The sequence below is a fragment of the Camelus ferus genome, chromosome 10, assembly GCF_009834535.1.
Source record: "Camelus ferus isolate YT-003-E chromosome 10, BCGSAC_Cfer_1.0, whole genome shotgun sequence".
In the NCBI taxonomy this organism is placed as follows: Eukaryota; Metazoa; Chordata; class Mammalia; order Artiodactyla; family Camelidae; genus Camelus; species Camelus ferus.
In genome coordinates this window covers 23,040,715-23,065,825 of record NC_045705.1, presented here as the reverse complement: position 1 = coordinate 23,065,825, position 25,111 = coordinate 23,040,715, and the positions used below count along the sequence as shown (strand labels likewise).

The 25,111-nt window shown below is 41.9% G+C and overlaps 1 protein-coding gene across 3 annotated transcripts in view; it reads right to left on the bottom strand.

The window, feature by feature from the left end:
* Window positions 1–22,738: 22,738 nt before the first annotated feature.
* Window positions 22,739–25,111, bottom strand: part of IFTAP (intraflagellar transport associated protein) — a 58,810-nt gene continuing 56,437 nt past the window's right edge. For all 3 annotated transcript variants that reach the window (XM_014568093.2, XM_006195146.3, XM_032488482.1), the window contains one exon: window positions 22,739–22,967. In XM_014568093.2, the coding sequence (XP_014423579.2) occupies window positions 22,827–22,967 (141 nt within the window). In that variant the 3' untranslated portion in view covers window positions 22,739–22,826. The remainder of the gene's footprint in view (window positions 22,968–25,111) is intronic.

The window sequence follows — 25,111 nt, the reverse complement described above, 5'->3', positions numbered from 1 at the left end:
CCTGAGACTAAACTTTTTAGAGCCACAGACCCCTTTAAGAATCTGATAAAAGCTATGGGTCCCCTTTCCCTTAAAATGCACGATCACAAGATTTGGAGTTTGGGGTGGTCCATGAATCCCATCTATAGACTGCTGTTTCAGAACCCTGACCTCATGCCAACCCATGGTACTGTAGACAGGGAAACTGAGGCTCTGTGACTGGCAATGACTAACCCAAGGTTACACAGCTAGTTCCAGGCGGAAGCAGAATTAGGTCTTTAACATCTTCAAACCAACATTCATATGACCAATTTTTTTTCACTGTGTAACAAGTCATATTGACATCAAGTACACACAGCAATAATGTGGAAATCAGTCAGTTCATTCTGCTTGGGTACCAGCCTCTCCTGAGGCATAGAAAGGCTCGAAAATGATCTCCTCACCCAGCTGACCCCGATTCTCTAAGCCACACTGCATCAAGTCACCCAGCTCTTCAGCCTTTGTTCATAGCTTTTAAAATGTGAGCTGAAAGAGGGAAACAGAGCTGACCAACCCAACGTGGAGAAGATTCCAGAAGTTACCAGTGCTTCCTCCTGCCATCTGAACTACATTATGCAAACTTGGGGTTTGTTCAGTGATTTCAGTCAAACAAGAATGAGATTGTGGAAAGAAAATGGCCAATTGATCTGAACTAACTAGGCTGGTCAATGAAAACAGACCATCTAAGGGAACCAGGAAGCCTTCACCTAAAGCAATTTCTCTGCAAAATATTAATTAACAATTCCATGATGTTTTATATTCCATAAAGTGCTTTCAGGTACATAAATTAACTGAGGAAAGAAAAATAAAAGGGAAGGAGGGAGTAGCAAATCCTTACATTAAATGGTTTATTTCCAAAACAACTCTGAAATAAAGACCTCTCTTTTTAATGCATAAAGAATCAGACTCAGAGTGGCTAATTATTTCACACAAAGTCACAGAGTAATTAGCAGAGCCAGGATTCAAATCCTGAAATCCGAGTACAATCTCACTTTTCTAGATGACAAATTGAGGTTCTAAGAGCTTAAGTCACTGCTTTTATTCATCCAGCTCCTAAGTGATGGTGCTTGCATTTGAATTCGCATCTTTAGATCCTAAAGCAATCCTTTCATTCCAGTGAGTCAGTGTTTCTCAATATTCTCTGTAAAGCACCTAAATGAGAACCACCCAATTGCCCATTCTTTGAGAAAAACAGGTCTTGAGTAAGGATTCTCAAAGTGTGGCACTTGGACCATCAGCTGAGAACACTGGGTAGAAATGCAAGTTCTCAGATGCCACCCGGGACCTAGTGAATCAGAAACTCTGGGGGTGGGGGCCAGGAGTTTGTGTTTTAAGTGCTCCAGGTGATTCTGATGCCTGCTAAGATTTGAGACCAGTCGCGAATCTAGCGGCGTTCTTTTCCCTTAACCCCCTCCCTGAGACAACTCACTTACACCTGAATCTTTTCTAGACAGAACAGTTCTAACCCATGTAACCTCACCTTAAAATCATTGAAAGGTATTCACTGTTTAATCTCAGTGCATCATACTTTGCAAGGTTCCAAACTCTGTGACATTTGATTATACCACATACTTTCACTAAAATGAAGTAAGTAGCTTATTCTCTTAGAAAAACCCCCTCCTCTGCCTTCAGAGGGCCAGCCCAAATGTCTCGTTTTACGTGAAGTACAAACTCATCTCCACGGATGAAGAGAAAAGCCACCCTGAATTTATCTTTTTCATCGAGGAAAACACCAAAGCTGTCAGTCACACTGTGGGAGCAAGAGAGGTTCTTCGTCTCCTGCTGCAAATGATGAGGTTTCCAGACAAGAAGTGTGTGTGTGTTTAGTTTTGAAAGCAGTGTTTTATTCTAGTATTTTAAAATAGTCTCTTTCCCCCAGTGAGAAGCCAGAGGACCCAAGAATCAGCTGAAAGAACTCAGCCCTGAACATGGCCTCAGGATTGTTTCCTAATGCAGAGGAAAAAGCCTCCCAACCATATCATTTCCTGAGGAGTATCTCACAACTCTAAAAAGAATTTTTAATGGAGATGCTTAGATTATAAAACAGTTTCCTCCAAGAGAACCCACCAGGGTAGGTTGTAAGGCTTTGTTTTGAGCTGAGCTTGGCAACATGACGTTGGTGTGTGGGACTTTCACAGTTTACTTATTTCTTGGTGGGTGGTTTGTCTTATGACACTAAATATTCTTCTCAAGCAGGTGTCAGCCGGATAGAGTAAAACTAATTAGGTTGATTTGGGGAAAAACCGAGCTGATAAAACTGGAATTCAGATTGTGTCCACATTCATTATTTCCTTGAATTACACAGCGTTCTAACAAGGGGTGAAAATGTATGACTTTTCCCGTTGTATGCTGTATTTTATCATGGAAAACACAATCAGCGGTACCAAATGCAAGTATAATGTTCACTGGTTAAACCAACACCATCTTGCATCTCCCAATTTATTGCTTAGCAATTGAATTTACCTGGAATCCGGCTGTGGGCGAAGCTTTCACGAGGAATGATGCAACACTGCCACCATGTGGTTCCCAGATGAAAGTGTCAGAGGCAGAAATAACCATCTCCATTAAATAGATGCACAGCTTCCAGGGCCTCCCTGCACACTTAACCTTTGCGTTTTCAGCTCAGAATTCAGCTGGAAGAGGAAAGACGAGGCCTTTTTCCAGACGGATGCAGTGCATTAGTCAGACAGTGCAGTAGCATCTGGGTAATCAGGTACCCTTAGGAGCCCCCATTTTCACCTCTCGTTCGATTCATTCTATTCTCTCTCTTTACCCTGTTCCTTTCTTGTTAGTAGCTATTATTTGACTGCAGTTTAATCAGTGTCCATGCCTTTCCTGAATCTCAGCTTCTGGCCGTTTCAGGGTGCCCCCAAGGTCCCACTTCCATTATGTTTCCCTAGGTATCACTGAGCCCAAGTCCAACCATTAGGAATCAAATCATACTGGTCTGTAAGAATGAAAACAGCTGGGGGCCTGAGTAGAACTCTTTTTTTTTTTTTTTTTTTTGAAGTATAGTCGCTTTACAATGTTGTGTTGATTTCTGGTACACAGCATAGTGATTCAGTTATGCATATATATATATATATGTACATATTCCTTATATTTTTTTCAGTATAGGCTATTACAAGGTATTTGTTTTGTTTTTTGTTATCTTTTAACAAGGTATTGAACATAGTTCCCTGTGCTGTACAGTGGGACCTTTGTTTATTTTATAAACAGTAGTTAGTATCTGCAAATCCTAGACTCTTCAAGCCTCAGTTTTCTCATCAATAGACTCAATACATAAATCTCTACCTCGTGGGGATATTAAGAGGATTAAATGAGATAGTGCATGAAAAGATGTGCAAGTTCGTGGCACAGAATAGCAAATGGTAGCCCTCCACTGCTTTCAACCAGCACACTTCTGACGAAGAAAAATCTGGTTGCCCCTTAATTTTACAGGTTTCCCCATATTATTAGTGGCCCAGCTGCATGCCTGGGCCTGGCTACGTCCTCCATGTCCATGCTATTTCTAATTCTCAGGTGAGAATGAGAGAACTTTGCTTTTATAAAATACTGCTTTCAAAACTAAACACACACATACTTCTTGCCTGGAAATCTCATTATTTGCAGCAGGAGATGAAGAACCTCTCTTGCTCCCATGGTATGACTGACAGCTTTGGTGTTTTCCTCGATGAAAAAGTTAAATTCAGGGTGGCTTTTCTCTTCATCCCTGGAGATGAGTTTGCACTTCAAGTAAAACGAGACATTTGGGCTGACCCTCTGAAGGCAGAGGAGGGGGTTTTTCTAAGAGAATACTCTCATTTGCTTGTCTGCTGGGATCTGCTTGTCTGCTGGGATCTGCTTGCCAGCAGCTTCAGTCAAACCATCATGCTGGCCCTCCCAGCTCAAGCAGACCTCACCTGAAGCAATCACCCAGAAGCTTTTCCCCCCACATTCCTTCCACCTTGGGAGGCACTGCCTCCTGCTTACACCTGTATAAACGGAGGTCTAACTTTGGAGCTTACAGAGAAAGCTGGGAAATGTTCATTCCCAGAGAATTTAAAGAAACATAAAACACACTCACACTGTAACAGGATCAATATTCACTTACACTATACTCAGATGTGCGAAAACAAATAGACTTTTTATTCCTCTGTAATTGATCTGGCTTCCCTCGCAGGCCTTCACCCAGCTGCTGGCAGGAGAAAAAAATGAAATGTTTGTCCAGCCTAGTGATTTAGTCTTGGTGGTATCCCGTCTCGGCTCGGAGGACTTGGATACACGCTCACTGTTTCAGAGTTGGCCCCCACCCTTCCCCTGATCCTCGTAAGGTGGCATCTTAGAGTCTGGAAGGAAGAATGTAGCTGTGTGACCTCGCGGTGGCAGAGGGGAGATGGCTGGGGTCCTTAAGATGTTGGCTGGCATCTGCCCTGAGGACCCTGGGGATACGAGCATGCGCCCTGGACATTCTGCCCGTGCCTCTGAGTTGGTGGCTGGCATCACTCAGAGCCCGTGGGATGAGCCTGATCTCTGCTCTTGCTGGCACAATGGACACCCCCATGAGGCCTGGCCAGGAACCCCTGCCCTGCTGTCCTCAGCCACCCCAGCTCCTCTGCCCACCAAAGACACCCCTTTCTGCCAGGCTTCCCAGTCAGGCTCCACAAAATTCAGTGGCCGACCTGGGGGCACGAGGAAATCCTAGGTCCCTTTCATCAGTGGTTCAGAAGAGCCAGGCCCTCATCTGCCTAACCAGGCTGCGCAGACCAGTTACCTCTGGTGAAGCTGCCCACAGGTTGCTGCAGAGGCAGCCTGTGAAAGACATCTACGCCCAGGATCCCAGCTCGCTGCTGGTGTCTTACACACACACACACACACACACACACACACACACACACACACACACACACATGCTTCCCACCTCCAGGGCTCAGGCCCAGAAGAAAGATCTCACCCCCTCCTTCACTTCCTTTCTCCCCCTCCTCTGTTCCCAATCCCCCCATGCCAAAGGGGTAGACCAGGGGTTTTCCATTTCCTCTACAAATCACCCTTTTTCTGGACGTCAAGCCTTGTGCCCTGCCTGTCCTAGGCAGCAGGTGGAGCATCTGCACTTGGAAACCCTTGATGCGGCCTCTCTGTGTGCTAGGAAGGAGAGGGAGCAATAAAAGGAGTCCGAGGTCTCTTTTCCTCTCGGGAAAAATATCTTCTCTTACTGCAGAATCAAAAATATCACTCTAAATATCAGACCTGGAGTATTAACTCCTCTCTCTTTGCAGCCCTCTTGTCTCCATTCTAAGAGGGAAAAGGGTGCCTCAAGTTAACTTGGGGGAAGATTATGTGTAGGAAAATGTAAAATAAAAAAAATTTCAAAATATCACCTCGTGGTACTACCCCAGCTCTTTAGTTAAATTCTCCAGATCCTTCCTGAGTCCCTGCCACACCCTCGACATTGGAGAAAGCAACACAGGAAGTACAGAAGAGCCATTGGACAGGGTCACAACCTCAGAGACCCTTCAGTCTAACGGTAAGAGAGACTCCTGAATAATCAAAGGGAAGACCTGACTTGCACAAGTGGATGGTGAGGACAAGAAAATGCTCCAGCTGGCTGTTCAGAAGGCACTCTCTCCACCCCTGATTTCCCTTCCTCCTCTCTTATCTTAAGTTTGTTTTGTTTTGTTTTTTAAATCACTGCTTGAAAGAAAAGCACTGAAGCAGAGAGAAAGCAAGCAACCACTGCAGGTTGGTGTCTGCAGACAACCCTATTGTCAGGAAAAAGTGATTCCACAGGGGACCAGGGGAGTGGATGAGGACACCTCCTGGGTCTCCATTTTGCAGATGCAATTTGTGCCCATAATTATTTTGATTCTTTCACGGGTCACGTAAGGCTTTGCCAAGCCAACAGCCACTAATTAAATGCTATGCAAAATGTCTCATTCCTGTGCAGGCTTCTATATGAGAAATACAGTCCACTGAAAAATAAATCTCACAGCAAGAGACTTTTACCTGTCTGCTCTATCTTTGGTAAGACCTCTTACGAGAATGGTAGATGTTGATTCTTTTTTTTAAAGTCAGCCTTCATAGAGAGAAGATTTAAAAGGACAGAACTAAATATTGCCAGTAGTTACTCTGGATGGTGTGTCCGTGTTTGCATGTGTGTTTCTTTGTGCTTTGAAGATTAGCATCAACACTGAATAAGCCAAATAGAGGCACGAAAAAGTGTGACATTCAGAAGCCAAAAATCTCAGGTGATGCTGTTGCTGGCAGTGAAAGGGTAAATACCAATTAGAAGTAAGGAAAAAAAAAAATTAATTCTCCCTGAGGCAAAGAAAATGGAAAGACGCCTTCTTCCAACTCCCTTTTTCATTGAGGATTTATCTTAAAAAACCTCATCGTTGTCAGCACTGTCTCTGCCTCATCGAAATGTATGTAAATCTTTCCAGAAGCTAAATAAGCCTCTTGCCAATTTTACAATCCAGGAAGGTGTCCTCAAGGGCCAGGGAGCCATCTCTTTGAAAAGAGAATCATCAAGAAAGATAAGGGCCCCTGTCTTCTGGTTTCCTGGGAGGACAGGCGCCTAAGCTCCTGGATTCGTGTTGCAGACTTACCTCCTGTCCTGAAGATAGGAGAAACTGACTTTTCCCTTGTGTAAAGGCAACTCGCGAACACAGATGGTTATCCCAGTTATAAGGTGAATGTAGGATGAGCTATGTGTGGCCAATAGGGCTGTCAAGTCCTCTTACCTGAAGACTCATTATCCTTTATCTTGAGATCTGTATGGAATGGGTTGTCTGCTTGGTTACACAAAAGCATGAGATTTCTTCCTGTCTCTGTAATCTCTAAATGGATCACCTGTGAGGTGCCTCACAGTCTGGTTTAATACTCACTCAGTAATAAAACTGCTTCTTTCTAACCTTGTGGAGAGGTTTTCTGGGTTGGCAGGAGGTTTTGTTTCTCCAATGTGATTTTTCCTTGCTACTCCAAACTTTCTGTATTCAATATTTATTACATTTGTGATTTAAAATATTTTAATATTATGCCATGGAATTGATGTGAGAGTTGAACCCATCTGAATGGTATTTAGTTGGTTTGAATTGAAAAACAAAAAAGGAATTAAATACCAGGAAGCAGGGATAATTCTGGAATATTCTGGATAATTTTTTTAAACATGATTGAGTAACTATTATAGACCTTGATTTCTCTCTGAAAAAAATGAGAATTATATAACTCATATATTAATCAATTACAGATTTGGGGGGATGTTTAAACATCTTTTCAGTATGTCCCAAAGTACAGTGAACATCCGGCTTCATCACATACCTCTAACTCCAGGGCCACCTGTCATCTATAAAAGCTTTCCAGGGGTGGAGTAAGTCTTCTTTTGAAACCTATTGCTCTCCTGTTAAGGAAAAAACAAAAACAGTTCAGGACTTTCCCAGTGATTTCCAAGGTAAAGATACACAAAGTTGGAAAAAAAAAAAAAAAAAAGGAGTGTCTTTGACATTGGTATAAAGTCACCACCCTACCTTATCTGCATTATTCTATTTCTATCAGCAAAATATTCAGAGAATTGATCATTGGGCATGTTTGGGTTTTTTTTTTTTAATTACACATGTATTTTAAATCCTAGATATAAACACTGTTGCTTACATTTAAAGAATGCCACAGCAATGAATAATGGCCTTATAACAAAGATCAATAATACTTTCTATTGCATTAAATCTTTTGGCCATCCTAAATTCAAAACCAGTCATGCTAAAATAACAATGAATAAGAGAAACAAAAGGCTATCAGGTGTCTAAATCTCTACATGAAAGCTCACAGGAAGACCTAATGAGGTGGGAAGCCCCATGAAAAGACCAGTAGGACCCACAGGCAGGGCCACTACTTTCCCGCCGGTGCTATTCGGTTCCCTGGCCCAGTGGCATTATCTCGCTTTTGTGCTTCTGTAAGACGGCTTGCTTCTAGGAAAACGAAACTTACCCCTAAGATCCTGTTGGTTCCCAAAGCTCACTCCTGATTTGTCCATTTCCAACACCTCATTTGCATACGGTATGAAAATGGAAACCTAAAACTCTATAAACCTATAGGTGTAAACCTATAGATGAGGTCCAGAGCTTGGAGTGTTAACTCCTCTGCTGGCATAATAAACCTGAGTTCTTCAACCCTCCGAGTGTTGCTTGGTCTCTTGCCAGGATTCAGGTTGCTGTAACACTTTGCTGTAACACTATAGACTAAATATCATATATATCTTTAAAAGTATATTTTGTTATTTACATTATTTAAATTAAGATTAATTTTAGCAGTTTAGCACTTAACCACTAATCATACAAGAAGCCCCCAGATTCCTCAGAGCCCATGACCTGAACATTTAAGAGCACAGATTTTGAATCAAATAGATGTGGCTGAACAGTTAACTAACAGTGTGACCTGGGTCAAGTATTTAACCTCACTATGAAGTTTCCTCAGCTGAAAGTTGAGTTAGAATTAAATGAGACAATACCCTTAATAAAGCGTAGCCATTAGAAATTGTTACATAATTGCTCTATCCAGCCCTGTTGTTCAAAGTTCTTGTCTTCGTGGTTGCCAGTACCTCAGTTTATGACCTTGGTAATTTGTTGTTGTTGTTGTTGTTGTTTTAAAAAGAAAACAGAAGTTTGCAAAATGCTCTCACAAATTATCATGTAACCGAAAGCCAATAAAACTCAGCCTGACTTTCAAGTAAGGGACAGATTTTTTGGTTTGCCCCTTTAAGAAGGCAGAGCTCCGAGTCCACCACTCAGCCAAAAATAAAATAAAAATCCAACTGCAGCTCACTCCTATCAGAGAGACTTACAGCTTTCAACCCAATTTAGCATTCTATGGTACAAATCAGCATCACTACAGACATGTTTCAAATTAATTAAAAGAGATTCCTTTCCATCCAAGGTATAATCAAGGCAATTTACTTCCAAACATAATCAAGAAATTATGTGAAGGAAGATTAACCATATGAAGAATTTTTTCATGTGTGAAGTTAATTGATTTTCATATCTTTGTTAATGTTTCAAATAAGGAGTCTAAAAGACTGGGTTTTCCAAAATATCTCAACCTGGCAGAGTTTTGAAAAACTCTTCAAAGGAGATCACACTTTCCACCAAAAAGAGCTCCCAAGCTATGGGGGGCAAGGCGGCACTTGGTGAATTTGTTATGGGCCTGCAGCAGCTACATTTAGAGTTTCCTGGAACTCTTGGCCAGAATTTCTTTGAATACTCAGAAGAGAGTAAAAAGAATGATGGAAATAGGTTCTTCCAGTGAAGCTTGGAGCTATGTATTTTAACAGTCCAGGCAGGGACAAGACCATTAGCAGCATTTAGACTGGGAGAGCAAGAGAGAGGAAAGACTGCTGGCCATGTTTGCTCATCTGTAATTCTCTGGGAAAACAAAACAAAACAAAACTGCTCACCTGCAATATTCACTTCCATAAAGAGGATTGGTTCTCTCTATTGAAAACCCAATAAGAGGCTTATTAAGACAAGTACACACAGCTGCCCCCAGTGCAAATAGGGATTCTAAAAGGTTTCCCCAGCCCCAAATCTCTATGCTAGCACTTCCATGGCCCCTTAAATTTACTCCCAAGTCACCCTAGTGAATGCCCCTCTGACATAAGAATATTGCAGGAGGGCAACATTATGGTCCCATGAGCAGTCATCATCCTGACTGCCCAATGTCTTCCCCATTAAAAAGAAGTATCGTTTTATCATACCCTTCCCCTCACTCCATTGAAAGATCTTGTTAATAACTAATAATAAGCTAACAGTATTTATTAACAATCTTTTGTTCCCTGTTTTTGTTTGCTTTTTTTTTAACAAAGGAACTGAAAATGACCATTTAAGCTCTGGTCAGCACAGGGCTTCCAACATCACCACAGTGAGTTGACATGATCCCAATTGACATCTTGTTAAGACTGGTTCAGCGCCCAGACTCCGGAGTCAGAGCATCCGGGTTAGAATCCCAGCTCTGCCACTTGCCAGCTGTGTGACTTTGGATGAGTTACACAAACTCTCTGTGCTTCAGCTGTCTCCTCTATGAGCTGCTAGTAATAATAGTACCTATCCATAGGGTTGTTGGAGAGACTAAATGAGTTCATATGTTTAAAGAAGTTATAACAGTGCCTGAAATAAAGTAAATGCTAATTTGTGCTAGCTCTAATTTTAAAAACTGCTTTATTTCTAGAAATAACTCCAGGAAATACCTCTAGAAACGTGTGTCCCCTGGATGGCTGCATCTAAGAGAAGGACTTTACATTAAGGCTTTTTAAATTGCATCTGGTTTTTATGTGGCCCACAATTCAGCTCTCACCACTGTAATTAATCACAGCTTGAATACCATCATTCTGTAGCAGGTGAGGTGAAAATAAATAAAAATTATCTGTAATATACTAAATGTGCCAGTAACACTAATGTTAATCAGCTAAATTCTAGACTTTTAAAATACCCACTTCTTCATTCATAAAGCATCACTAGGACATACATATCATTTCCATTTCCTTCATTTTATTTGGAACGTCAAGATATGAATGTTTGAGAAAAGCTAAGCACTTCACAGGGGCAGGGGAGAGGTAATAGGTAATAGAAGGGCAGGAGAAGTCAACTGGTACTATCAGATTTCTGGGGGAAATAGGTGCCCCAAAAGCCCTAAATTACAAACTCTATTACTATGCCTAGAAAAAAAAAAGAACACAGTCATCTCATCATAATGAAATAACTCTGAAAATGTCAAGTGCTGAAATGGGTAACTATCCAGGCGGTGAGAGTCGGGCTGGACAGACCCCCCTCCCTGCCATCCTCAGAGCCACCAGCACTTGGGACGCTTTTCCCAAGTGCTTCTCTGTATACAGACATTCCCTCCACCACCACCACCACCACCACCACTGCCACCCCATCAGTTTCTAATATGAGCTCTGTGAACTGAAGAAGTTACTCTGTGGCTTGATTTCCTCATTTGTACCCTAGAGATAATACCTGTACCCACCTGCACAGGGTTTTATAAGGATTGAATGAGTTAATGTATGTAAAGCTTCTAGAATAGTGCCTGGCACAAATTAAGTGTTATCTAAGTCTAAACTATTGCCTTTATTTAAAAAAAAATATATATATATACATATATACATACACATAGGTTCCTAGTGAGTTGGAATCTGCAAATCTTCCCCTAGGTGATTCTGATGTGGAACAGCTTTAGGAGCTCTGGATGGGCAACTTGATTATTATCTTAAGTGAGAATATCACTTAGTTATCTCATTTAAAGTCTCTCCAAATGAGATTGCTTAAAAAACTAAAAATAGACTTACCATATGATCCAGCAATCCCACTCCTGGGTATACATCTGGAAGGAACTCTAATTTGAAAAGATATATGCATCCCAATGTTCATAGCAGCACTGTATACAATAGCCAAGACATGGAAACAACCTAAATGTCCATTGGCAGATGACTGGATAAAGAAGTTGTGGTATATTTACATAATGGAATACTACTCAGCCATCAAAAGAATGAAATGGCATTTTCTACAACATGGATGGACCTGGAGATCATCATTCTAAGTGAAGTAACACAGAAAGAGAAAGAAAAATAACATATGATATCACATATATGTGGAATCTTTTTTTAAAAGGCACAAATGAACATATTTACAAAACAGAAACAGACTCAGACATCGAAAACAAACTTATGGTTACCAGGGGGAAAGGGAGTGGGAAGGGATAAATTGGGAGTTCAAGATTTGCAGATACTAACTACTATATATAAAATAGATAAACAAGAAAGTCCTACTGTATAACACAGGGAACTGTATTCAATGTTTTGTAGTAACCTATAACAAAAACAAATCTGAAAATGAATATATAGTATGTAAATGTATGACTGAAACATGCTGTGCACCAAAAATTTACACAACATTGTAAACTGATTATACTTCAATTAAAAAAATGAAAATGAAAATGAAAAATAAACCTCTCCAAATGGGTCAAAAAATACAAACTTCCAGTTATAGAATAAACAAGTCCTGAGGATGTAATGTGCAGAATGGTGACTATAGTTAACAATACTGTATTGTACACTTGAAAGTTGCTAAGACAGTAGATCTTAAAAGTTCTCATCACACACACACACACACACACACACACACACACACACACACACAATCCTAGTGGTATATGGTGATGGAGGTTAACGTGTGGTGATTATTTCACAGAATATAAAAATATTAAATTATTATGCTGTACTCTTGAAACTAATATAATGTTATATGTCAATTACACTTCAATAAAAAAATTTTTAAAACCAAAAGAATGAGGCACTTAACAGGAAGAATGAAAAAAATCTCCAAATGGCCCAGGAACAGAAATATGAGATAACTTGATGGATCTACACCAGCAGCTCTCAACTGGGGTAAGTTTTGCCCACCAGAGCACACACATCAATTCATGGAGAAGTGTTTGCTTGTCATCGTTGGAAGGGGAGTGCTCCTGGTGTCTAGTGGGCAGAAGCCAGAGATGATGTAAGCATCCTACAGTGCACAGAACAGCCCCTCAATAGAGAACTGTCAGCCCAGAATGTCAATAGAGCTAACATTTGAGAAACTCTGAGAAGCCTATGCTTCTCAAACATTTACGTGCATACGAATCCCCTGGAAATACTGTGAAATAATCATCAGTAAATCCAGGGTGAGACCTGAGACTCTGCTTTTCCAACAAGCATCACCAAGGAGCTTGTTAGAATCATTTCAGGCCCCAGCCCAGAACTATTGGTCCATAATCCGTATTTTAACAAGTTCCCTGGGAGATGTGCATGCACATTAGTGTTTGAGAAACATTGCTTCAGAAAACCCAATCAGAGTCACACTAATCCACCAAAGAGAAAGCTATTTTTCAGATGTATTAACAAAGAATCAGACTGGACATTCTTGCCTAGACAATTTTTTTCCATTTAAATAACTGATGATGGAAAACTGTAGGGATGTTATTAGATGAGTCCCTGTGTTGGATTATTCAGCCATTCAAAGTAGGTCTTAGTGTTCCTTAGTCAAAACCCCCCAAATCTTAGGGGTATTCCAGGAGGCAGGAAAGGGAGAAGAAAAGTGGGGAGGGACAGGAGGGGGAAAGGAGATGTTTTCAACATTTGATCATAGAAGCTTTTTATTACAGAGCATCTCAAGGCCTTGATAGTCTAAGGAACTCACCTCTGGAAAGGTTGGTCTAAGTAAACCATTTTCTTTCCTGGGGCTTTGAAAGGACTGTCATGCTCACATCTTTCCAGACCACTCAACTTCTAGGGCCTTTGTATCCCGTAGGAACCAGAACAGGCACTGTAAAAGTTGCAGGTACTATTTCAACCATCTGGCACATACCAGGCACCGGGCTAGACACTTGATGTATATTTTCTCTGGTCCTCACAACAAGCCGGCAAGACAAGAATGAACTCAATTTATACCTTAAGAAAATGAGACACGGAGAGGCTGGAAAATTTGCCCCAAACTATGCATGCTGGTGAAGGCCGACGTGCTTATTGAGCTCCCCTTGAGGGAACATTGTCTTCCGGGACATGAGGGTAAAAAGTCAAGAGCCTCCCACCACATTCAAATCCTGGCCATAGATATCTGTCCTCCTTGGAGACCCAGCTTCCTTTTTGACAGTAAATGGCCTGGCCTCTGTCTCGATTTCTAAGCCACATCTCCATCATCCTCACTTGCTTGCATTTAACATTTCTACTTGGCTCAGTGTCCTCTGCTGTGACCGACTTTCACAGACACACCCACATCCTTCTTTCCCACAAATGAGCCCCTGGGATGGAGACCCACGCCTGGGAGTTCAGGCTCACTCTCAGATTTCCGAGATGCGTTGCCATCACTTCTAATCCCTGCTTGGGAGGAAGCCCACCCAGCAGATGAAGGTATTCGCAGACCAACAGCTCCTGTCTAGGGTCCCCCTTCCACATTCGGTATCTAGTAAGCTCTGGAGATTTGGTGTCTGTTGTCACATTGGAGTAACCGATCGTCCTCACACTGGACTTGACTAGGCAGCCTAGCTCACCACCTGATGCTCTGCATTCTTTACCCCCTCCCTTCACCAGATACAACATCTGCCTACAACAACTCACAATGGAGTCATTATTTGGTGACTTAGCACCCTGCTAAGTGCTTACTCGTATCATCCCTTTTCAACCTCACAAAACTGCAAAGTAAATAATATCACCCCCATGTGAAGAAGAGCAAATCAACCCAACAGAAGGTCCACTATCCACACTATCACTCAGCTAAGACTTGCTGAACTCAAACCCTGGTCCTCCTGACCCCAGAACTCATCCTCTTCCCCACTGCGCCCTGACGACCCTCAACAAAACAACTAAAGGCTCGTAAAATTCTATTGGAAATGGATAAAGAGGGGGCACTGACAAATCATGCACGTTGCTTGGTTTCCTCGGGAAAGGCACCTCGTGAAGTTTTCTTGGCAAATATTTCCAATGACAGATGTGCAAACTAAGGAAGCATGCCATGGTATTTTTCCAGGCCAACTTCACAGCTCAACGGATTTTTGGTTCATGTCAAAACAAGGGGCTAAAAACAGGTTTCCAAGCTCCAGTTTCACAGAGATGTGGGTTTGTGAAGAAAGTTGATCAAAATCACCACACTGAAAAATGAGCCTTATGCAAAACTGCCCACCATTCCTGGCTTGGTTTTTGGTGGACAAGATCAGCCAGTGCCCTTTACCGTTGTTGTCTGAGCCCTACGAGAATTTTCCCTCTCGGAAGCTATCCTTAGGATATGAGTTACTTCATCTGAAAATGAGGTAATGGAACCAAACAGTCTCAGGAAGTGCCTTCCAACTCCAAATTTTATGGCTTTCTGAAATGCAAAACCAATTTCAAGTCACCCCTTAGGAGTGGCTTCTAGAGGAGAAATAGATCAAATTGGTCCTCTCTACACATGGGTTTTCAATCACTTATCCAACCGGTTTCATCTTCTCCACCATGTACATTCCTGGAATTCCTCCACTGGCTTCTCGTCTCAGCTTTTCAGATCCCCACAGAGGTTACACACATCAGGAGAGCCCTGGACACCCCAGAACCCACTTGTGATTGGAACAAGCCAAGCAGGAAAGAGCAAGAACCAGCTCTGTTCCCCTCCAGTACCTGACCTGCCATGTGATGTGACCACATCCACTTCCCTCACTTGGAAAGGCAATGACATCGTCTGTTGTCCTAACCAGTGCTTCTTAAACTGTTTGGGGGTGAAAAACCAATAGGTCTTTTTTTTTTGTTTTTGTCAGTTTAATTTCCAGTCCATCTTAGATGGATGTTTTATAAAATAGAATAAAAGTAAATTACTGGAAAAATGAAATGCTACTTGGATTTCACAGCAATTTCAATTTGCTGTAAGTCTCTACATGTTTATTCTCTATTTCCAAACTTATCTTGCCGTGGACCTGTCACAGACAATTCACAGAACTACACAGGACTGCAGACCACACGGAGCGCCATGGCCCTAAATCCCTTTTCAATTCCAGACATTTATTAGGCGATTTCTATGTCCGTGATAGGTACTGTGAGCACCACCACTATTTGGATGACTGGCTTAAAACCTCTTTCAGATGCTGAGATGAATGAGAAGGAGGCTGGCCTATTGCAAAGTGATAGTATTATTAAATGATCCATAGGTCTCAACTTGAAAAGGGGGAAGACAGCACATGGCTTGAGAAGTGTCATAAATCAGAGAAGATGTATTTAATAAAGAATGAAAATTCCTACATTATCATATTATGTTAGGAAGTTCCACACACATCTCAACAGCCTGTCCACATGTTTTTCTCTATACAGCTTTACCCTCAGAGAGTGGAAGAGAAGACTGTGAAGTGAAAACTTAGGAGTCAGCCTCAACTCTTATCAACTCACCTTGCCCCTATCTAACCCCTTACGAAACGCCATCAGCTCCATCTCCAGAGCAAGTCCTGAAACCATCCACATCTCTCCACCTCCACCACTGACACCCAGGCCCCCATCACCTCCCACCTGGATGACTGCAATCCCAGCTGCGCAGCTGGCCGCCCGGCGTCTCCTCTTGACCCCGTCTCAACCCTGTCAAGCAGAGTTGATCTATGAAAATACAAAGCACATCAGAGAATTAAAGAAAAACAACAACCCGATGGCTTCCCATAACACTGAGATTAGAACCCAACTCCCTGCCATGACCTATAACATCCTATGGTCTCTGGATCCCCCTTCCTTCCTGACTCATCTCCAGCGACCTTTGCTTTCCCTCCTTACACTCCAGCCACACGGGCTTTCCTTATTTTCCCTCTGGTCACCAGGCTTCTTCCCACTCGAGCTATTGACTCAACCAGGAACACACTTCCTCCCGGTCACTGCAAGCCTGGCTCCATCTTGTCATGACAGTCTCAGCTCACCTGTAAGCTCCTCAATGAGGTTTTCCCTTCCACCCCAACCCTCTCTTTCACTTCATCCAGACTGGTGTCCATCACAGCACTTACCAGCAAGATGTGTTCGGTCTTCACTGCTGTACCCCAGCTCACCGGTGCCTTGTGTCATAAGCACTCAATAAAAATTTGTTTTCCATAGGAAACTTTCAGCACCATCCAGGAGTTTGTGCTTAGTTGCTACTTAGTATGAAAAATAACGAATTCCCTTTAAAAAAAAAAAGTACAATAAAAGAAGCTGAGGGATTTGTTTGCTGACTTACTTGGGATTTAATTACATGGAGGATTTTGATGAAAAGAAGGAAAAATATTGTAGTACATTATGGTGCTAATGTGTGGGAGTTTTCATTGTTTACCCCTGTCTCCTTCCTAGGGTTTTATTAATGAGCCAACTATCTTGTGTGTGATAATGTATTACAATGAGTTCCCTTTGGTTGTGGGTCAAGATAAAATAGCACAGTGTAATTTAAACAAAATGATGTTTGCTTGGTGAATGACTCGTTTAATGCTTGTTTCTCTTCTGCTGCCCTTGCGCTGGGCACACCCCGGGTGGAACAGACCCAGACTCCCTCCTCTCTAACTGATGGGAGCAGGTGGTTGAGATCTAATTTGACCTCCGAAACCACAAGCATCAAGGTGGCCCCTCCAACGGCCACTTGTTGCAAAGGACTGACCACCTTGCCTGACGGTCTCTGAACAATCATGGGTCTTTGGACCCTCTGATTTTCTGAAAAGCTGGGCAGACATGCACCACCTGGTTACTTCTCAGAGCAGCTCCTGGGCCAAAGCAGGGCACTGATCCCAGAGAAGTGGTGTGCCACTTCAACAGACAACCTTCAAAAGACGGGCAGCGCCTTACGCCCACCTGTGCTAACTGCCAGCCGCCCACAAGAGAGCACAGTGGTGGGAATGCCCCTCTTATCTCCGGCTTTCATCGCTGTGGTGGTGAGAAGCTGCTCTTGTGGGCTGAGAGGGATGGGTTTCAAGGGTTTCTTCACTTTTGATGTCAACCCCTCACCACCGCAAGATGTGCACGTGCCAGCTGTGGTGTAGTGTCTGACGGGGGGAGCGGGGCAGGCAGGGGAGCGCATACAGATACAGGTATTTGCCATTGACGCCACATGATGGAGGTGAGCCGTCTCTCCCCAAAAGAACATGGAGCTTCTAGAAAGTAAGGTCTGTTCACCTCTCTTAGCTGTAAAATGTCAATGATTTATCTGAAGCAATGAGTCCAGCGGGTGTAGTACTAGTCACCACTGGGTTCCCAGGATATTGCATTGATGTCCCTTTCCTGTGTCAAAATTGGCCTCGCTGTGATGTTATAAAATATTTAGCCACTCTTTCTCCTCCCACATCTCACCGAAGATGATGGTGAATGTGTAGTAAACACTCAATTGACACAGTATTTTCTTAATAATTTCTCTTTTGATAAATTGCTACTTCAAATGTAATGACTGTCAAACTGGGGGGAAATGAACATGAGAGCACATTTTTTGCAAACTGTATTTCATTTCTCATTCTAAACTCTGGCGATGGCATTGGATGGTTGTGTATTTGATACGTAACATATTAGAGGTTAACGTCATTACAATGAGAAGTGATCACTATGGGTACCATCTGTATAAAACCTTCTCTGATCCTTGCAAATTGATGACAATAACTGAATAGAATTTAACAGACTCATTTAGGCTGACAAATACAGAAGCCATTATGTAAGTGAAGAAATTTTCTAGAAATACTATGACTAGCACTTTCACAGTCCCCGGCATGTAAGGGACCCAGGTGTCCTTATTGTTTTGGACACAGAAGCACCTCAAGTCCAACACCCAAGCCCTCATGTGCAACTTGCAAATATTCTTTTTGTTTTAAATGAAACTCCTTCTTCATAGTTCTGTGCACCTGCACACCAGCAGCCAGGTGTTCAGCTGTTCAAACCCCAAACAGCCACCAACACGTACCTCCCTCTGTTACACTTACACTCAGTGCATTGGGGGGAGCAGAAACAGATGCTATAGGCAAAGCCCATGGGATAGAACAATAAAAAGGAAGAGAGATGAAGAAAAATGCTGCATTTTTTTTCCCAGACAAAGGTCAGCAAACTAAATTTCAGCAAAACAAAAAGGCAACACAGACAAATCAATCTGTGGATTTTAGTCACATTTGAAAATAAGTTGGATTCACTGCAAAATAATATAAATATATATATGAAAATACATATCATGCATATACAGAGAGAGATATAAAAACACTGAGTCATCAGAAGTCATTGGAGTCAATAACAGGACAATACTATAACCAAAGCATTTAAAGAACAGCAGAAACTATTCTCCAGAAACTAAAGTCTCTTCAGGAATCAACTGACCTTTAAGTCTTCCTCTATAAGTTCAAGACACCGACCTTCGTAAACACAAAGGATTTAGGGGATCATTTTTGCAAAGAAATCTGATACCATGTTTTTGTTTTTATTCAATGCCCCAATATGTCTATGATTCAAATACTTTCCAGGTTTTTCCCTTCCTTGTGGGGGGCGGAGGGGAACAAGATGAGAATAATTAGTGTTTTTTTCTGCCTAGTAGTTAAACACCCTAATTACTTCAAGCGCCATTACCGCCACTTGCACAGAAGCCATCCTTTGAAAATACTTTCCAATTTAAACTAAAATTGATGCTGATTTCTACTGAGAATATAGCCAATATTAACACAATTTGGAGAGTTATTGGATTTACTTTTTTAATCTTAACAGGGATGTCAATATTCTAAGTGCACACAATGGAGATAATCTGCTACCGTCTGAAGTGGAACCAACAACAACAAAAAAACTCTTTAAAAGACCGCCTGTTTTTATAGATGTGAAAATTATTATAATTATATATCATATACCATAACCTTTATTACCGATGGGCCACTATTTTGGTACTAAAATGTCTTCCTCTATTCCTTCATGCAAAATTTACTTCCGTTAGAATCATATTATTGGGTCTTTTTTCCCTTCCACTTTCATACCAGATGGAATTACTTTTTCTGACTGTTCGGTCAATAAATCAACACTCAGGTGCAGCCTGTGCAAACATTTTGCATTCATTTCTTTACCATAAATTCAATGGGTTAAGAGATTATGACATTAACTATTTGTTTCCATAACAAAATATAACAGACACCATACAGTAGATAAACAGTCGAATGAATAAATCTTATTGCGATCCATTTTTGTGGCACTCATCCTGGATTTTGTCAGTTAAATGAAGCCAGTGATGAGGACCATAAAATGCCAGAGACAGTGCTTACTAGAGATGCAAGAATAAATGAGATTTGATGCTTGCCCTCAGAGTTGGCGGGAAACGTGTGCACAAATAATATGAGGCAGAACGTGACAAGTACCAACAGTGTTACAAAATGATGTTAAGGTTCTGGGAAAGATGAAATTATACCTGGTTGGGAGAAGCAGAAAGGTTTCATGAAGGAGGTGACCCCTGGAGCACATCTTACAGGATGAGTAGAAATTCGCTGGGCAGAAATGGAGGGTGACCATCCAGAAAGAAAGAACAATAAAAAGAAAAGCATGAAGGTGGAAGACAACGTTCGGGAGCCACTCGTAGTCAGTTTTATCTGTATCGTCGGGGTATGTGGGAATAGGGCCTTGAATGGCAAATCGAGACGTTTTTAATAATTCAGTAGACAATGAGCTGCTAGCGGTAGTTTTGAAGCAAGACAGCAACATGAAGATTACTGTGAAAGCAACGTGTACAACAAGCTAGAACTGGAAGAATAGAGGCATTTAGAGACTATTTGGAAAGTAGAAAGGCTTCCAGGGAGAAATAAGGAAAATTGAAGGCTTGAATCATGGCAAGTGGTGTACAGAGGAGGGACTGGAACCAAAAGGCAGTGCAGAGGTAAAAAATAACAGACTGGCAACCAGTGTGGTGCCATAAACAAAAATAGGATTATCAGGAAGAGAAAAAGAAGCCACTTTTAGAAGATGGAGTACCTAACACATGAATGCCTTGTATATATCAAAAGCAACCCAGCACCCTAAGGCATCTCTCCCCTCTTTCACTGTCAGGGACCTAGAACTCACCTAGCCTCCACCTGGTCACACCTGAGGCTTTCTGCAACACGTTAGGAATATCCAAGACCCTCCTGACACCTCCATTTCCTATTGCTCATTCATTCAGCGTAATAAACACAAGTGCTTCCCATCAGAAGGCACCTCGTTCAGCCTTATCAAGGATGAGACACCATCTCTTCCTTCACAATTCTGCTGGTCTAGTTCTGACGCAACTCTGCATGCTGCCCTGATCGCTCTGGATGTGGTTTCTCGATGTTTGCCCTTATTTTTTCATCTCATGGTAATGCCTTTACTAATTAGTGGATATAAGAATAATATAAAATTCAAAAGAGAAAGTAATATACACACTGCAATTTAAAAATGGGGAAGATAAAGTTGAGAAAAATCTCAGAAAACAGAGCAAAAAGAAAAAAAACAAGGAAGAGAGGACAAAAGCATTAGAGTAGCTAACTAAGAAGTTCAACATCTGAAAAGTGGACATTCTAGGAAGAAATGGAAGTAAGAAAATCATCAAAAAAAGAATTCAAGACAATTTCCCGGAACTAAGGAGGCAGCTTTCCAGACTAAAAGGATACTGAGTGCATAGCACAAAAGATGAAAATCGACCTGTGTCAACACAGATCATTGTAAATTTTCAGAATCCTGGGGTAACAAAATCGTATAAACTTCCAGAGAGAAAACAATAAAAAAAAGCCCTTTTACAATCCAGCCCAGCACACTCCCCCAGTGTTACTTCCTCCCAGCCCAGCCCCTTTACCAGCCTATCTCCCCACAAATGTAAATCAGATCATGTCCCTCCTGTTTAAAATCTTCTTGTAGCTTACACTGCACTCAGAATAGATAAAAATGTAAAGAAAACAGGGGAATTAGGCTTCAAGGCTGCCTCTAAAATTTGACGACTCATGAGCATTAGCCCTTCTGAATGAATGGATAAAGGATTCTGCTTTATTACCAAAATGGAATTTTTCTTCTCCCTACCTCACTCGTTAAATCTTGTTTTCTTTTCCCTTTCCAGTTTTCATTTAGTCATCAACCCACACTGTTTCATGCAGAATGTTGGTGATGTCAGTACTGTATCACACGAATGACTCCTGAATAGGGTTTTGATGTAAGAAGTCATAACAAAGTTTCAAAAGAGCAGTTGACAAGTGGGTCAAGTTCCCATGTGAACTAAGATTCTCTCAGTTCTCCTTGGGGTTAGGGCGAGGAAAAGAAGAAACAGGTTAAATGGAGCAGTGCTAGCCAGTCAAGCGAGGCTTCCCAAATTTGCACTGACCACCGGATTATCATGCAATTAGGAAGTAAGAACTTGTCTATGCCTTAAATGCAAAGTGGTCGATACAGGTCTAACCAGACGGAATTGATGAAATGGGCTTGGGTCCTTTCACACTAATAAGCTTGCCCTTAAGATTTGATTCATTACATGAATATTTATTGAACATCTACTTTATGGCAGGCCCTTTTCAAGTGTTGGGGACACAGCAATGAGAAGGCAGAGGAGGTCTGTGCCCTCTCGCAGTTTACGATCTCATGGGAGTCAGACAGGACCCAAGACAAGGTAGGGTGATGGATGCACAGGGATGAGGTGGACGTTGTGAAAATGAGAGTAGATGGTGTCGTCAGAGAGACTCTGGGGAGACACATTTCACAGGGACCTGAGTAATGAGGAGGACCCCGCCACACCAAGACCAGGGAAGGCCAGGCAGAAAGAAGAACAAGAGCGAAGGCTCTAAGGTGGAAACAAAGTGGAGTGTTTGGAAAACAAAAAGAATACAAACTGGTCAGAACATACTAAGAGATGAGGAAGAAGCACTTCCCCATCAATCCTAGAAGCCCATCCTCTCAGCACTCTCATTCATACTACCATCTCTGGAGGGCTGGGACCCGTGACCTGCCCACATAATCAATTCTCTGGCCTCTGCGTCTTCAATCGTCCTTCCCTCTCAAGGGGGTAGGGCAATGCTTCCAATCTTTGTTACAATACCCAATGTTACCAAGTTGCAGTGTTCTCATCAAATGGACCCTTCTGCAGGTGCTCCGTCCTGTCCCCATCTGCCACCTCCATCTCTTCCCCCCGACACGAGCCATGGGATGCAGCCACGTGACAGAAGAGAGCTCTGTAAGGGCAGAGATCCCTTTGGTCTTGTGGGTTGCATCTCCCTACCGACAAATAACTGATAAATCAGTGCACACCTGAATTTCCACAAAGGGGATTACAGTAGGCTTATCTTTTATTCTAATGTTGCTTGAATAAGAACAAAATAAAAACAAACACAAAGATGTGCTGGCGGATCAGTCACAGGGTGCTCTTTCTCTTCTGCTTGGAAAGCTCTTTGACGGCGTCTATCTCTGCAGGAGTGAACTTGGGGGTTAGCACCACGGCGTCATAATCAAACTCTTCATCAAGTGAGAAGGGCTGAACTTCATCTCCGATTATCTATAAAAGACAACAAAGGAGGAAAATCATGTATAATCACAGTAAAGGAAGATGGAGTTGAAAACACAAACTTCCTATTAGTATTTAATTAAAAATTTTTTAAAGACTTCAGCCCTCTCAGCTGATTTAGCTGTTTTTAATTAAAATAATAAATTCAGTTATTCAATTTGACCTAATTTAAGCCTCTTAATATGCCCCATTTGTACCATCCTGGATCTGAATGAATATCATTAAATAATTCTGCCCACGGCAAGAATCAGAAAGTCTCTCTTGAACACATTCATTATATTTTTACCATTTGTATTTTTAGGGCTATAGACATATGGAAAAACTAAGAGCTATATTCAAATGTGAGAAAATATATCTTAAGATTTTGGTCAACCTTAAAGACATTTTTACCACTTACCAAAAAAAAAAAAAAAAACTTGTATCAATAAAACATAATTTTCAAAGATAAAAATACTCCATACTGAACGCACTCCTTCAGATTATACCTGGGCCAATAACAGTAGGAATTTAAACACATAGTAGCACCATAAATTTAAAAGTTCAGGATCCCTTTTTCCTACCAAGAATTTAAAAAATATTACAGGCTTTACCTGCTACTCAGAGTAGCTGCAAAGAGACGTAATAATTTTGTATCTATTTATTCACAATCTGTGACTTTTAAAGACTTCCTAAAAGAAGGCAGATTTAAAAAAGCATATTTTCCAATAAACTGAAGAGAATGCCTTAAATCTCACTGTATCACCTCTTAAAAAGCCTCTCCAAAAGCAAATGGTGTGTGATACAATGAAATCACCCAGTACTTCCAGGTAGCTCTATATTAAGTATGGTGATGCTGAAATAATTGAAAACTATGGCTTATGCAAGAATGAAAAAAAATGCCCCGAAGCTATAATCAGCTTTAAATATTCTTGCATGGTAAAATGATCTCATTGAGTGGCTTTTGTAATGTTCTTGAAAATGGAGCATCTAGCTCAGAAACCATGTGCTGTTATCAAAGGTGGAAAAAAAAACCAAAAAACAAAAAACAAAACCCACAAAAACATGAGAAGCAGATACCTCCTGTCGGTTTAGCAAGTTGCATCTTGCAGTTGGGTGTGCAGTGCTAATAGGAAACACCTAGTCATCTATCATCCTTTCTTGGTAAAACCAGCAAGAGAACAAATTTCAGAGACCTCGTTTACTTCCTCTTAATTAGAAAGGGTCTGTGTGCCCTCCTGACAAAGGTAGTCATGGGAGCTGCCATTGAGTGAGTTCCCACCACATGCAAGCCCCAGGACTGGGGACCACGTGGGCATTAGCAGGCTCTGAAAGGTTAAGTACCTGGCCAAGGCTGCACAGTTAGTAAGGGAGAGAAGCCAGACGTGAATCCAGGAGAATCTGCTTCAGATAAAGCTTTGCCTTCTCAACAAGAAACACCAGCAAGAATTAACCTTGAAGTTTTCACTAAGCCAAGTCATAGCTCTTCGGGAGAGAAGTTCTTTTCCAAATAAGCTTAAAAAAAAATCTCCAGAGACTCTCATAAAAAATGCATTCAAGGCTGCACATAATAATATGACTATCTTTAAAAGAACAGCCGTACACAGGAAGCGAATCCGTCTTCAGAATGAAGGATCTGTCCGTTTTGGTCACTTCCTGAGATAAAATTTACTATTGCCACAGCCAAAGTGACAGTGGGGTAGTATGGCTAAGACCAGCTCCAGTGAAGAAACCCAGACGCAAAGACACAATATGTTCATTTCCTGAACACAAGTATCCTTGCCATCTCCAACTCTCTCCAGCAGGAAGCGCTGAGGCTTGCCGGCTGGCCACAACCCCACCCTGAGCTGACTCTAACAGGAGCCCCACCTCTACCAGTGCGTTCCGTCTGATTGGATCCTTGCTGCCCTTACACACCTGGCTGAAGGCCTGCCATCCACAGGTCCCCCAAGATTCAGGCTGCCCATGGTACTAGGACTTTGAACCCCACCTGGAAGTCCGCAAAGCCCGCCCCAGCCTTACTAGCCACTCACAAATGCAGTCACTTTGCCTTCACCTACCCTCCTCCGGGGCTGGAAAGCAGTGTTAAACTAGACACAGCCTTTTGCTGAGCTAAAGCCCCAGCCACACCACGCCATCCTCCTGACACCCCCTCACGC